Source organism: Pseudophryne corroboree, chromosome 6, assembly GCF_028390025.1.
Source record: "Pseudophryne corroboree isolate aPseCor3 chromosome 6, aPseCor3.hap2, whole genome shotgun sequence".
NCBI classification, from domain to species: Eukaryota; Metazoa; Chordata; class Amphibia; order Anura; family Myobatrachidae; genus Pseudophryne; species Pseudophryne corroboree.
The window spans coordinates 824,104,129-824,118,071 of NC_086449.1; the positions used below are offsets into that span (position 1 = coordinate 824,104,129).

Here is a 13,943-nt window from a genome sequence, read left to right on the forward strand (position 1 = left end):
GCAGCGGAGTGCTCCGATGGAGGAATTTCAACTGGGTCGTTTTCCTACATTTCCTGCAATCAGGATTGTCTATGGGTCTCAAATTGGGATCTATTAAGGTTCAAATTTCGGCCCTATCAATATTCTTCCACAAAGAATTGGCCTCAGTCCCTGAGGTCCAGATTTTTATCAAAGGAGTACTGCATATACAGCCTCCTGTGGTGCCTAAGGTGGCACCGTGGGATCTAAATGTAGTTTTAGATTTCCTCAAATCCAATTGGTTTGAACCACTAAAGAATGTGGATTTGAAATATCTCACATGGAAAGTGACTATGTTACTGGCCCTGGCTTCGGCCGGGAGAGTATCTGAACTGGCGGCTTTGTCTTATAAAAGCCCTTATATAATTTTCCATTCGACATAGGGCAGAGCTGCGGACGCGTCCGCATTTTCTCCCTAAGGTGGTATCAGCGTTTCACCTGAACCAGCCTATTGTAGTGCCTGCGGCTACAGACGACTTGAAGGACTCCAAGTTGTTGGACGTTGTCAGAGCCTTAAAAATATACATTTAAAGGACGGCTGGAGTCAGAAAATCTGACTCGCTGTTTATACTGTATGCACCCAACAAGTTGGGTGCACCTGCTTCTAAGCAGTCGATTGCTCGTTGGTTTTGTAACAAAATTCAACTTGTACATTCTGTGGCAGGCCTGCCACAGCCTAAATCTGTTAAGGCCCATTCCGCAAGGAAGGTGGGCTCATCTTGGGCGGCTGCCCGAGGGGTCTCGGCATTACAACTCTGCCGAGCAGCTACGTGGTCAGGGGAGAACACGTTTGTAAATTTTTACAAATTTGATACCCTGGCAAAGGAGGACCTGGAGTTCTCTCATTCGGTGCTGCAGAGTCATCCGCACTCTCCCGCCCGTTTGGGAGCTTTGGTATAATCCCCATGGTCCTTTCAGGAACCCCAGCATCCACTTAGGACGATAGAGAAAATAAGAATTTACTTACCGATAATTCTATTTCTCGGAGTCCGTAGTGGATGCTGGGCGCCCATCCCAAGTGCGGATTATCTGCAATACTTGTACATAGTTATTGTTAACTAATTCGGGTTATTGTTTAGGAAGCCATCTTTCAGAGGCTCCTCTGTTATCATACTGTTAACTGGGTTTAGATCACAAGTTGTACGGTGTGATTGGTGTGGCTGGTATGAGTCTTACCCGGGATTCAAAATCCTCCCTTATTGTGTACGCTCGTCCGGGCACAGTACCTAACTGGAGTCTGGAGGAGGGTCATAGGGGGAGGAGCCAGTACACACCACCTGACCTGTAAAAGCTTTACTTTTGTGCCCTGTCTCCTGCGGAGCCGCTATTCCCCATGGTCCTTTCAGGAACCCCAGCATCCACTACGGACTCCGAGAAATAGAATTATCGGTAAGTAAATTCTTATTTTTTGTGTGATTTTGTTGTCAGCACATTCAACTATGTAAAGAACAAAGTATTTAATAAGAATATTTCATTCATTCAGATCTAGGATGTGTTATTTTAGTGTTCCCTTTATTTTTTTGAGCAGTGTAGATTGTAAGCTCCACTGGTGCAGGGACTGATGTGAATGGCCAAATCTCTGTAAAACGCTGCTGAATATGTGTGCGCTATACAAATAACTGGTAATAAATAATAAATAAATGCTTAGACATGGTGTATAAGTTATTCATTTGTACAGGATGGTTACATAAAAAAGGGTGTCTCTGCTTTCAGGTATCTAAAGAGGTTCAAGGTGATGAAACTTAAGGTTCTCCGCAGCTGGTGCAGGCAGATCCTCAAAGGTCTGCAGTTCCTGCACACAAGGACCCCTCCCATCATCCACAGAGACCTGAAATGCGACAACATATTCATCACTGGCCCTACCGGATCGGTGAAGATCGGAGACCTGGGCCTGGCCACCTTAAAGAGGGCGTCGTTTGCCAAGAGTGTCATAGGTAGGTTCCCGAGCCTACTGTCTGTCTTTGGGTTACTGATCTTCAGTTACGTTGTACCTACCTATGACTATCAAGCAAACATGTTGGTCTCGTCATGCTGACATGATCTGCTGTGTTTTGTGGAAGGCAGGGCTGGTAATAACCCCTTTCAGCTACAAGTCACAGTGGGAATTGAGCCCGAAATCGCAGAGATTGTTTATCTTATAGCAACTCAGAATGTGTTCTATCTGAGCAGGCGAGTTCTGTCTACACAGGTGCAGTAGAGGGCGCCACATCTCTTGTGCAACGTCTGGACCAAACCACGCAAAGTGTGTGTGATTAATAATCCGTCCTGCGCCTAGTGATGTACAAACGCTTATTCCCACGTTCTGGGCTAAAAGTGGATTTACTGGGTTCAGTCTTTAACACATGAAATTTGGTTTTCAATGATGAAGGCAGCCTATGCCGAAAAATCTCAGTGTGTATCTGTAAAGTGTTTATCATACCTCTGTATGTATACTGTATTGCTGGTATAGGACTTGCAGGGTACGGATGCCAACGCTACAGGCTAAACCTTTTCTTTTCCAGGAGGATCAAACGCATTTTTCTTTTTTTTACAAGTTTTTCTTGTAATACTTGTAGTGCTATCTACCCCTCCCCCCTCTCCATAAATTATCCTCTGCGCCCCCCGGCAGCTTCCCTGGTTATATTAAGCGCAACCTGACCACCTCTCTGTATTTGAGTGTTTTTTTCTGCCTGTAGGCCATGGCTCGTTATAATTGGCTGCAGTAGGCCATTAGTGTGTACTGCAGTCCACAACGTAAGTATGTGAAGAGAAGGTAATCTGGTGAGTGGGCTTTTGCAGAAAGCCATTGGTATATCCATGCATTTATACTACCTGGACTCGTGGCCGTTTTCCATTGCAAGGTTTCATCACGTCCCCCCCCTACAGCTCAGCCAGGTGAATGGAAAGTAGTGCGCCAGGCTAGTCTGACTAACCGGTTCTTTCTTCCAACAGCAGGTGGCGCTGTCTTCCAGGTATGTACAGGTAGATCGAGCCTATTTTCTTGGTATTGCAGTCCTTAGACGCTGTAGCAACTCTCCATTTACTTGCTGATGGAAGAAGGCTGTTAAATAAAAACTTAATTAAACGTGGCTCTTTCCGAAGAGCGTCTCCATAACATCCACAGCATCACTGCTTTCATGGTGACCCTTGTTCCACGAATAGTTCTATTCACGCCACATCCTCCTGTCCGAGGCCTTGCAATGGAAGACGTCTTAATTACGTTTTCTTTACAGTGTAACTAAGAAGCTTTCCTCCTTTTTTTTTTCTTTGCCCCCCGCTCTCTCTGTCTCACAGGTCTTCTACCCCGAACACACTCGTGGTGAGTAGCGCCTCCAGCATCCTGACCGCTTTGAGAAAATTTAGAGTCTGAACCGTTCTTTTAATTTAAGGTACCCCTGAGTTCATGGCCCCAGAGATGTATGAGGAGAAATACGATGAATCCGTAGACGTGTATGCCTTTGGGATGTGCATGCTTGAGATGGCCACGTCTGAATACCCTTACTCCGAGTGCCAAAACGCTGCCCAGATCTACCGGCGAGTCACCAGCGTAAGTGTCTTCTTGCAGCCCGTTCCCGCAGAGAGCGGCGGCAGCAGGTCCGCCAGGAAAGGATGAGGAGGAGACTGTGCACCGCGTCTCGGTATACAACACAGGATGCACTCCTTTAGCTGACATTGCAGGGGGGGGGGGGGGGGGGGAGGAGAGCTTTTATGTTATGATCATGCCGTGGATTGCGCAGGTGACTCGTCTATTAACCAATTGTCTTGGATATAAAAATGCAGCCTTCGCTGATGTTCTATCCCTTGGAAGGTATCACTGGGATATGAAATACATGTTATGCAGATATTTAGTGGATGTTCTACCCTAAAGCATAGTTATATATCTTTTATTTCCCCCAGCTTTTCTCAGGTTCAGCCAGCTGCCAATGTTTCGTGGATTCCTTAATGATAAATTGGTGTAATGAAACCAGCCAATAATTATGAAGTGAATTCCACATTAAGTATCTTGTTGACTGTACCTGAGGAGATGGTTGTGGGCACCGTGCCCAGACCAGGAATTGAAATATAATAGTATTACGACGTAGCCACCACCCTAGTGAAACAACTATTATTATTTTTTAATTGTATAAACTTAGAATTCCAGCTTATTGTTGGGTAAGAAAAGTTTAGGGTCACCCACACGTTACCCTAATTCGCAGAGGGCGATTCCATTGTTTTCACGGATGCCCGGCAGAGCAGTTCAGTCGTTGGGCGGCCATTACTTCTGATGCGCCCACAAATCACGGGTTGCGGCTAAACCAGACTAAAGTACTGCCTGCGACGCGGAAACTTTTCACACATCTCTGCTCAGCACCTCTGGAGGCTGCAAGCAGAAACGCCTGGGCCCGCCGCATTCACTCCTGCACGGCCGAACAATTGAGTTTCTGCCAGCGGATGCACTCTAGTCGTGCCCAAATAACAATCGGACCTCCCCACAGTCGAAACTGCGGCCCTCCAGCTGTTGGGAAACTACATATCCCAGCATGCCCTGACACAGTTTTGCTGTCGGAGAATGCTAAAGCTGTGTCAGGGCATGCTGGGATGTGTAGTTTCTCAACAGCTGGAGGGCCGCAGTTTGGACATGTCTGGCCTATTGGATTGATGATCTTGTCCACACAGTCCTGTTTCTACACTATTGTTAACTCTGTTGTAGTACCTTTATTGGCAGCTAGAGGTCTCTATCCTGTCTTGTGTTCTAACTCCATAACTGGGAGGGGTTACGTTGTCTGCTGTCTGTCTATTTTGCTGAGGGTTTCTTTCAGGAAATGGTTGGCATACATTGATGGAACACCCTTTAGCGTTCCATTAAGTCAGCAATTTGAGTAATTTATATTAAACTTAAAGGCAGATGTATTAAGCCTGGAGAAGTGATAAAGTAGTGATAAGTGCAAGGTGATAACGCACCAGCCAGTCAGCTCCTGACTGCTAATTTACATTTTGGAGCTGATTGGCTGGTGCGTTATCACCTTGCACTTATCACTGCTTTATCACTTCTTCAGGCTTAATACATCTGCCCCTTAGACTCTTCCTACAGATGTATGTTTGTGCCTCTTTACTCGAAGCTGGTTAGTTTTTTAGGTCCGTTTACAAAAATGATCTGTTTGACGTCTCTTTCTGGCTATTACTGCAAGAATGCCGCGGCTTGTGCTTCTTTACAGGAGTTTTTCACCTGAGTGGAGTGTGAGCCAGTCAGTCACAGAGCTCCTGGGTGGTCATGTGATGGGGTGGAGAATTGCGGGTAATGAGGTTGCCACGTGATCACACTAAATTATTAGCAGCTGGATCACCGCTGAGCTGAAGACTTAACGGAGACCATGCTGGGATCCTTTGCGACCGCCTCTGATTGGGACCACGCTTTAAGAATCCACTGATTATACACTTCTAACATTCTGCTGATCAGAAACAGATCTAATTATTTTCTCATCCGTATTAAGGGGTATATTCATTTAGCAGCGATAACGGACTTTTTGCGTGAAACGCAATTACAGCCTACTCAATTTTCCAGGAAAATTTATCGGTGATCATTTTTTCACTAATTTCACTTCACCTACTCTGAAGCAGGTGAAAAGTTGGGAAAAGTCACTATTTTAAGGTAAAAATGTTTGGATATGGTACAGAACTCCTGGGACACCCGTCTTAATGACTAATTAGGCACATTGAAGTTTTAAATTATTTTTAATTGGCCAATAATGACATGTCATTTTTGGGGTGAAAAAGTACAAAGTGATGGAAATTGGGGTTCAAGGTATGGTACAGGTATATTGGGGTGCTTTATGAGTGGGACAGGTGTTTTTAGGCTTGCAGATGGGAGTAATCGGTCTGTTTCCACTTTTTTTTAAAGTACCCTAAAATGACCCAAATATATACTTATACCCATTTTCATGTACCCCGAATTTAATGAGCGCATTTATTTTGCTCAAAAAAACTTGCTTTCTATCATTTTTTTTGCATTTTAAAAAAAATGCATATAACAGCCATTTCACACAATTTAAGTCCCCAAAAACTCTCTAATGTGATCTCTAATACACTTCTCTTCTGTTTTCCTATGTTAGTTTAGCATTTTTGGGGGTACTGGCTGATTTGCCCATTTTCACCTGCACTTTTCACTGCAAGAATTTTCAGGTGAAACCCGTTTGGAATTAAATAGGTCGAAAAACGGAGCGTTTTCGCTGCAATTTTCGCCCGATTGCCGCGAATTTGCGGATAATTGAATACCCTAGTAAGTCTCCCGACCGAATACTATGAAGCGATGTTACCGTGTAACTTGGTGGGCTAGCCTGCCCCATACATTTAGTAGTTTATTGAGTATGTAGCGGCTAGTGAGTGTTGTGAAGGCCTGTGATACAATATCTGCATTCTAATTAATGGGTGTAATGTGCACAAGGGAAGATGCGCTTAGTTTCTGTAAAACACCAGAGAAATTGGCTGCTATGACACAAGTTACAAGAAGCACCAGTAGGTGGTGCCATCTGTGTCCTCAAGTTTTCTTTTGTCTGTCCGAATATCATAATACAGTCGCAGGAGACTAGGCAGACAGATGATGTTGGGTACAGCCGCAGTGGCCAGGGTGATGGTGGTATATTCCCTCTGTAGGCCAGAGGAACATTTTGCCTATGAGTCAGAAAGGAGAGGTCAGCGAATCACTGTTTGTCAGATGCCCTTTGCCTCCTATAGAAATTGTCATTCAGTATATACTAAATAGCAAATATAATATATCAATGGCTATAGGGGGTCATTCCGAGTTGATTGCTAGCTGAAAATGTTCGCTGCGTAGCGATGATGCAAAAAAAGGCACTAATGCGCATGCGGCGCAATGCGCACGCGCGACGTACTTTCACAACGGCCGATGTAGTTTCACACAAGGTCTAGCGAAGCTTTTCAGTCGCACTGCTGGCCGCAGGGTGATTGACAGGAAGTGGACGTTTCTGGGTGGCAACTGACCGTTTTCAGGGTGTGTTCGTAAAAACGCAGGCGTGGCTGGGCGAACGCAGGGCGTGTTTGTGACGTCAAATCAGGAACTGAACAGTCTGAAGTCATCGCAAGCGCTGAGTAGGTCTGAAGCTACTCAGAAACTGCACAAAAATAAATTGTAGCTGCTCTGCGATCCTTTCGTTCGCACTTCTGCTAAGCTAAGATACACTCCCAGTGGGAGGCGGCATAGAGTTTGCACGGCTGCTAAAAACTGCTAGCGAGCGAACAACTCGGAATGACCCCCATAATCACTAACCACTTCCAGGTGAGATGCCGACCTTACATGCATACATGTACCTCCCTGGTGTCACCGGAGTAATGGCCGCTTCCTTCCACTATAGTAAATTGCTGTGTTCCTGTAGCAGTGTGACTGTCCAGCACAACTCGTTGACAGTCTGCATGTGGTGCTCGCCTGTGCTTCTGGTGAAAACCCCGTACACAGATGCCGCCTTGTGAGTAGCTGCGGATTTAGTGATCGCCTGCTAGTTTTAGGTTTGCAGATCTGATGGCTTCTTGCATTGCAGCCAGGAGGGGGCGCTCACCTGTACGCTGAGCCTTCCGGCGACCATAAATCCACAGTCACGTCTGTCTTTGTTAAACAGTTACAGGTAGATTTTCTGTACAGAACAGAACCCTCTGTACCCAATCCCTTGTGGAATTCCATTTGCTGTTCCCTTTATGCGTTGTTGCAGGTCCTGTGTACTTACTCTCCGCTCACAGGAAACATACGGGCTGGCTCACCGGAGTCAGTAGCGTGACGCACACGTGATGTTTGTTAAATAAGCCCCTTAGTGTAAACATAGTGATAAGCCCCATAGTGGGTACATACTATAGAATCCTCTATAGCAGTGATATTCAACATGCAGTTGCTGTGGAACTACACATCCCAGCATGTTGATGCAGTTGCACTATTAGGGCATGCGCAGACTGTGGCAGGGCATGCTGGGATGTGTTGTTACAAAGCAGCTTGACGGCTGCATGTTGAATACCCCTGTTATATATTTTTTTTATTATTTGTCTCTTCGTGTTATCTTAACCCGACCTGTATTTTGGGGTCAGTAGTTGTTTAAACCAGCAAAGGTCTCGTTTTGTGATGATTCTTCTGTGTCCGTTCCTTTGAAAAAAGGACGAGATTCTGTGCGTTAACATTGTGTGTCATTGATTTGGAATCTGTTTGCTCAGGGCCACTGTGTCTCTACAAGAGCCCTGCGCAGCCGTCATGGCTTACTAGGTGAGGGTTCTCCGCCCTGTAGACAATGCTATCTGCTAGCTAGAGATACAGTAATACGGCCACCTTGTCTATGAACGGGCGACCGGAAGGGAACCTTTATCACATTTGGACACTTATTCAGTGATAATGCAGACACCTGTTTGGATAGTGATTATAATCTTCTTTAATTCACGTTTAATCGTAAATGTAAGTTGTGCTCAGCCTTGGTACAGCCATTGACAGGCCTGTTGTGTGGGATTAGTTCTGTAATGATAAAATAATCCTGTCACCTAAATTGTTTATTAATCTATAATCCTGTTCCTAGTTTGTTCTACAGATGTGACCTGATACACCTTTGCTGCAGTCACGCCAAACAGCCCCTCCTGGCGCACCAGGTCACGTGACCATCTTCAAGCATCAGCACAAGGAGACTGCGCTGAGTAATGTGATATGACACTTGAGTCTGTACGGAAAGGCTTACAATGTAGCAGCGGCAGCTTTGTTTTCTCCGTATATAGATTCAGTCACACACACTATACAGGTGTGCATGCTGTATTCAGACTGGATGCATGAGGACACATCTGTATGGGTGAGATACTGGAGCCTGGCGGTTGGCTGCCGGCGGTGGCCACATGACCAACACCCGCATTCCCGACAATTAGAATGACAAAAGGGGACGGGGTAATTAATTAACCCTGCCCCCTACCCTAACCAGCCTGGGGTGGCAGCTGGTCCAGACTCAGAGAGGAAGGGGGGGTTACAGCTTAAACCCCCCCCCCCCCCAACCGCCACCCCGATACTTACCTTCAAGATGTCGGGATTCCGGCGTCTGTCACGTGACTGCCGGGAGGCTGACCGCGTCCCACCTGTATGTGTACCCCCCTCAGCCTGCTAAATGTCTGTCCCCTGCAAGTAAAAATGAAAACGTATACAAAGTATTGGAACTGTAGTGTAGAAATTGTCCAGACCTCTTACTGCAGAATTATTACCACCCATAAGTTAGTATAGAGGCTGGGGACTTACTGTTTCAATTTGCGGTTTGGGTTTCATTGGGTTAATTAGTTTTGGTTGAAGCCTGGTTAGTTATTAATTGGGTGAAGGAGTTCTGGTAGAGTTCAGTGACCTGAGCTGCGAGTGGAATCGTACAGTAAGCTAAGTGCCTGCCCTTAGGGTGAGCATGTCCTCTTGCCCTTCTGGGGTCTATACCACGTGGGGGCAGGACCCTGCGTGTATAGTCACACTCTTAGATTCGGAATCTCTCCACTGGTCCACGTGGCCACGACACTCAGATTTTCCATGGTAGGACACAAGCGGCCGCTGTATGCGGTCAGCCAGGCGTTTCGCTGCTCACCGGTGTCTAAAACCGAGAGCCGATATCATCAGCATCCATTTGTGTTTGCACGAGAGGAGTTCAGAGCAGCTTGTTGCCATTAGAGTATAGAGATACCATCCTGGTTTTACTTAGCAAAAGGAGAATTCCAGGAAGAGAGGAAACTGTCCGTGATGAAGTGGAATCACCGCGCACCATTGTGCACAATGCCTTCTATATTTGGAGTAGTGGGAAAAACCCGCAGTTCTGCTGGGAATTGTACCCGTACTAGTCTTGCGAGCGCCAGGTGCTGCAACGCTGCATCGAGCCTTCACCCAAAATTGAATTGAGTGGGGCCTATTCTGGGAGCAAGTGACCGGTGTAAAGACGCAGTGGGCCAAGTGTAATAACCTGCGGTTTGCAGGAGCTGCTGTGATTCCGGCAGGACAGTCAATAGGTTTAAAGCGACAATTAGTTTAAAAGAAAAACTGAATTGTTGCCATGTCTAGTGACCGCGCAGCATTGTGCTGGCTCCTGCAGATCGCAGACTATTACACCTCAGGGCCTTCTGCTCACAGCGATTGCAAAACCGTGAAACAGAGAAATAGTCCTTTATACCTGTGTAACTACAGTTCTAGTGTCCAGCACGTGATGTTATGGAAAGATTTCCTATTTCAGTGCTTTAGCTCCCGCCCCTCTCTACGACTGCAAATGACTGGACACGGCGGAACTGTTCCCCGGGGGATTCTGACTGTCCCTGTATATCAGCCAGCGCAGGAGTCACACCGATGCACTCTATACTGCTTATTGCAGATTAGTGTCCTGTCGGGGGGGGGGGGGGGGGGGGGGAAGAGGTGTTCTCTCCCTAATCTTTGAAGAATTTGTTTTTAATCGCCATCGACCCATGTTCCTTTTCCCGTGGGAGAACTCAGTCGCGTGATTTTATGTAACCGGTCACATTGCATAAACTCATGCACTTTTATGTCTGCGTCTGACCTGCGGTGGCAAAGCCGACGTTCTACGTGGTGATATAATGTGATGTTTAGGGAATATAGAACACGATTTTGAATGGTGTAAGAAACTCCTTTGGTATATAGAGAAGGGTTATTCAACATGGCGACCCTCCAGCTGCTGTGGAACTACACATCCCAGCATGCCCTAATAGCAAAAATAGCAGCTTGAGGGATAAAAGTGGGTTCTTCAGGACCTTTTGGAAATCACTTTTCAGAATACGGATAAGTGATTAGATCATCATGTCTGTCCTTGTGACTCTGGCTCTGACACCTGAAATGCTAATTAATCCCATAAGGAGAGGTACAGTACGCTTCTTGTAGTGTCATGAACCAGAAACTCGGTGTGCAGAGGAATATTGCTTCCTGTACTCCTATATACATCTGTGATGTCACTAGTTTCCCATGAGCTAGCTGGTAACAGTCTCCGCTGTGTTAGGGGAAGGGACGCTTTATTTGGAATCGGCTAGCACTGCACGGGTGTTGGGTGGTAGCGGTGAGTGTTTGGCGCACACCCTGAATGTGTAGGTTAGAGCACAGGTTCTCAAACTCTGTCCTCAGGACCCCACACAGTGCATGTTTTGCAGGTCTCCTCACAAAATCACAGGTGAAATAATTAGCTCCACCTGTGGACCTTTTAAAATGTGTCAGTGAGTAATTAATACACCTGTGCACCTGCTGGGTTACCAGCAAAACATGCACTGTGTGGGGTCCTGAGGACCGAGTTTGAGAACCCCTGGGTTAGAGCATCCATAGTAGATGCTGGGTGGGTAAGTGTCCAGGCTATATGCATTTCAGCATTACTGGACCTTTTTGTACAGGAGAAACTAGCGCACTCTCTCTCCCAGCTTCCCAAGTGACTGCGGTGTAGAGTGAGGGACAGCTGGCTGCAGAGTCACTGTCTGTCAGTCCTTTACGCTGTCTGTCTCTCTGCTCTCTTCATGTTGGCTGTGTGATGTCTTCTGTTAATCCTTCACACTGGCTGTGTCTCTGCCACTCATCGTCCATCACGCTGGCTGTCTTTCTGCCGCTGATTGTCTATTGCGTCGGCTGTCTCTCTGCCGTTCATCGTCTGTCACGCCGGCTGTGTCTCTGCCACTCATCGTCCATCACGCCGGCTGTGTCTCTGCCACTCATCGTCCATCACGCTGGCTGTCTTTCTGCCGCTGATTGTCTATTGCGCCGGCTGTCTCTCTGCCGCTGATTGTCTATTGCGCCGGCTGTCTCTCTGCCGTTCATCGTCCGTCACGCCGGCTGTCTCTCTGCCACTCATCGTCCATCACGCTGGCTGTCTTTCTGCCGCTGATTGTCTATTGCGCCGGCGGTGTCTCTGCCGCTGGTTGTCTTTTGCGCCGGCGGTCTCTGTCGCTCATCATCCGTCACGCTGGCGGTCTCTCTGCCGCTAATCATCCGTCACGCTGGCGGTCTCTCTGCCGCTCATCGTCCGTCACGCTGGCGGTCTCTCTGCCGCTCATCGTCCGTCACGCTGGCGGTCTCTCTGCCGCTCATCGTCCGTCACGCTGGCGGTCTCTCTGCCGCTCATCGTCCGTCACGCTGGCGGTCTCTCTGCCGCTCATCGTCCGTCACGCTGGCGGTCTCTCTGCCGCTCATCGTCCGTCACGCTGGCGGTCTCTCTGCCGCTCATCGTCCGTCACGCTGGCGGTCTCTCTGCCGCTCATCGTCCGTCACGCTGGCGGTCTCTCTGCCGCTCATCGTCCGTCACGCTGGCGGTCTCTCTGCCGCTCATCGTCCGTCACGCTGGCGGTCTCTCTGCCGCTCATCGTCCGTCACGCTGGCGGTCTCTCTGCCGCTCATCGTCCGTCACGCTGGCGGTCTCTCTGCCGCTCATCGTCCGTCACGCCTTCTGTGTCTCTGCCGCTCATCGTCCGTCACGCCTTCTGTGTCTCTGCCGCTCATCGTCCGTCACGCCTTCTGTGTCTCTGCCGCTCATGGTCTGTCACGCTGGAGCGCTCTCTCTGCCGCGCATGGTCTGTCACGCCGGCTGTCTCTCTGCCGCTTCTAGTTCAGGCCTAGACACCCTGTATTGCTCCAGATGTTGTGAAACTACAAATCCCAGCATACCCTGCCAGTTACCAGTTCTCTTCTGCCTGGCAAAGCACGCCGGGGCTCATAGTGCCACACGTTGTCCAGGCCTATTGTAATTCTAGTTGTTTCCCTGTTCCCCCTCCTTTGCCGCTGTCATTGTACACACCAGGTGGCATACTACTCAGCCATTGTGTCTGATCAAGACGACCATTCCTCCAAAGCGCCCCCCTGTAAGAGCAGAGCGCGTTACTTTTGCAGTAGCTCAGCGACCTACGGTATAAGTCTCTTCTCCCAGCACTTTCCCTTTAAACAGTCTCTTGTTTTTCTGCTGTCAAAGCCCGGCCCGGTGTTCGCTTTCAGTACTTTTATGAGTTCAAAAGGAGGTCAGATTTTCATGCGTCAGTAAATATAGCCACCTCCTGACACCACTTTAGCACATGGGTCTTTGATGTTATTTTGGTTATTAACTCTTTCTAATGCCAGTGTGCCCACTCGTCCTATTTCCTTCCCCATATTTCTGTATGTGGTGCGTTTGTCTAGCGTTGGGCGCACCTATTGTGTCCATCAATAATCGGCTACATGTAGACACGCAGAAGAAATGGGCGGGACTGCATCAGTCCTTATCTGATCAGTGTTCCCTTGTGTGAAAGTGGGTGGGGCCAAATCAGCATTTATCCAGTCTGAGCATGTTACTGCTGACAAATGAGGCCCTTGACGGACAGATCCAGTAAGATTTGTGGTGTCGCTCTCGCTCGTGCGTCTAACTCTTTCCAGAACCCATATTAAATCTAGAACTTCCCATTATACCGCCATGATTTCTGGTTTGTGGCTGTGTGACGGCATGCTTTGTGCACTGAACTGCATGTTTTCCAGGTAACCCAGCAGGTGCACAGGGGTATTAATTACTCGCAGACACATTTTAAAAGGTCCACAGGTGGAGTTAATTATTTCACTTGTGATTCTGTGAGGAGACCTGGAAAACATGCGCTGTGTGGGGTAATGAGGACAGAGTTTGCAGACCTATGATAAGGGAATAATCTGCTGCTCTCACTCATCCTCTAATTACCGTTTATATTGCACCTATCCTATATTATGCAATACTATACACTGAATATGTAATCATTCAGTCCTTGCCTCAGAAGCTTACAGTCTTAAATTTAAAATCTGGTTGGTGGGGAGAAACCAGAGGAAATACACAAAAGCGTGGGGAGAACGGTATCCGGTCTCTAGGTCGACCATTATTTGTCGACATGGTTCCTAGGTCAATATTGTTTCTAGGTCGACATGAGTTTTTCACAATTTTTTTTAATCATATTTTTCATACTTTACGATCCACATGGACTACAATTGGGAACGGTGACCT

General features: G+C 47.5%; 1 protein-coding gene across 11 annotated transcripts in view; it reads left to right on the top strand.

Moving 5' to 3' along the window:
- Window positions 1-13,943, top strand: part of WNK1 (WNK lysine deficient protein kinase 1) — a 138,039-nt gene that overhangs the window by 68,524 nt on the left and 55,572 nt on the right. For 10 of the 11 annotated variants that reach the window (XM_063929214.1, XM_063929215.1, XM_063929219.1 and 7 more), the window contains exons 3-4: window positions 1,732-1,952; window positions 3,387-3,544. In XM_063929214.1, coding sequence (XP_063785284.1) covers window positions 1,732-1,952; window positions 3,387-3,544 — 379 coding nt within the window. Of the gene's footprint in view, window positions 1-1,731; window positions 1,953-3,291; window positions 3,317-3,386; window positions 3,545-13,943 lie in introns of those variants that run through there. The other variant, XM_063929224.1, reaches the window with a different exon arrangement.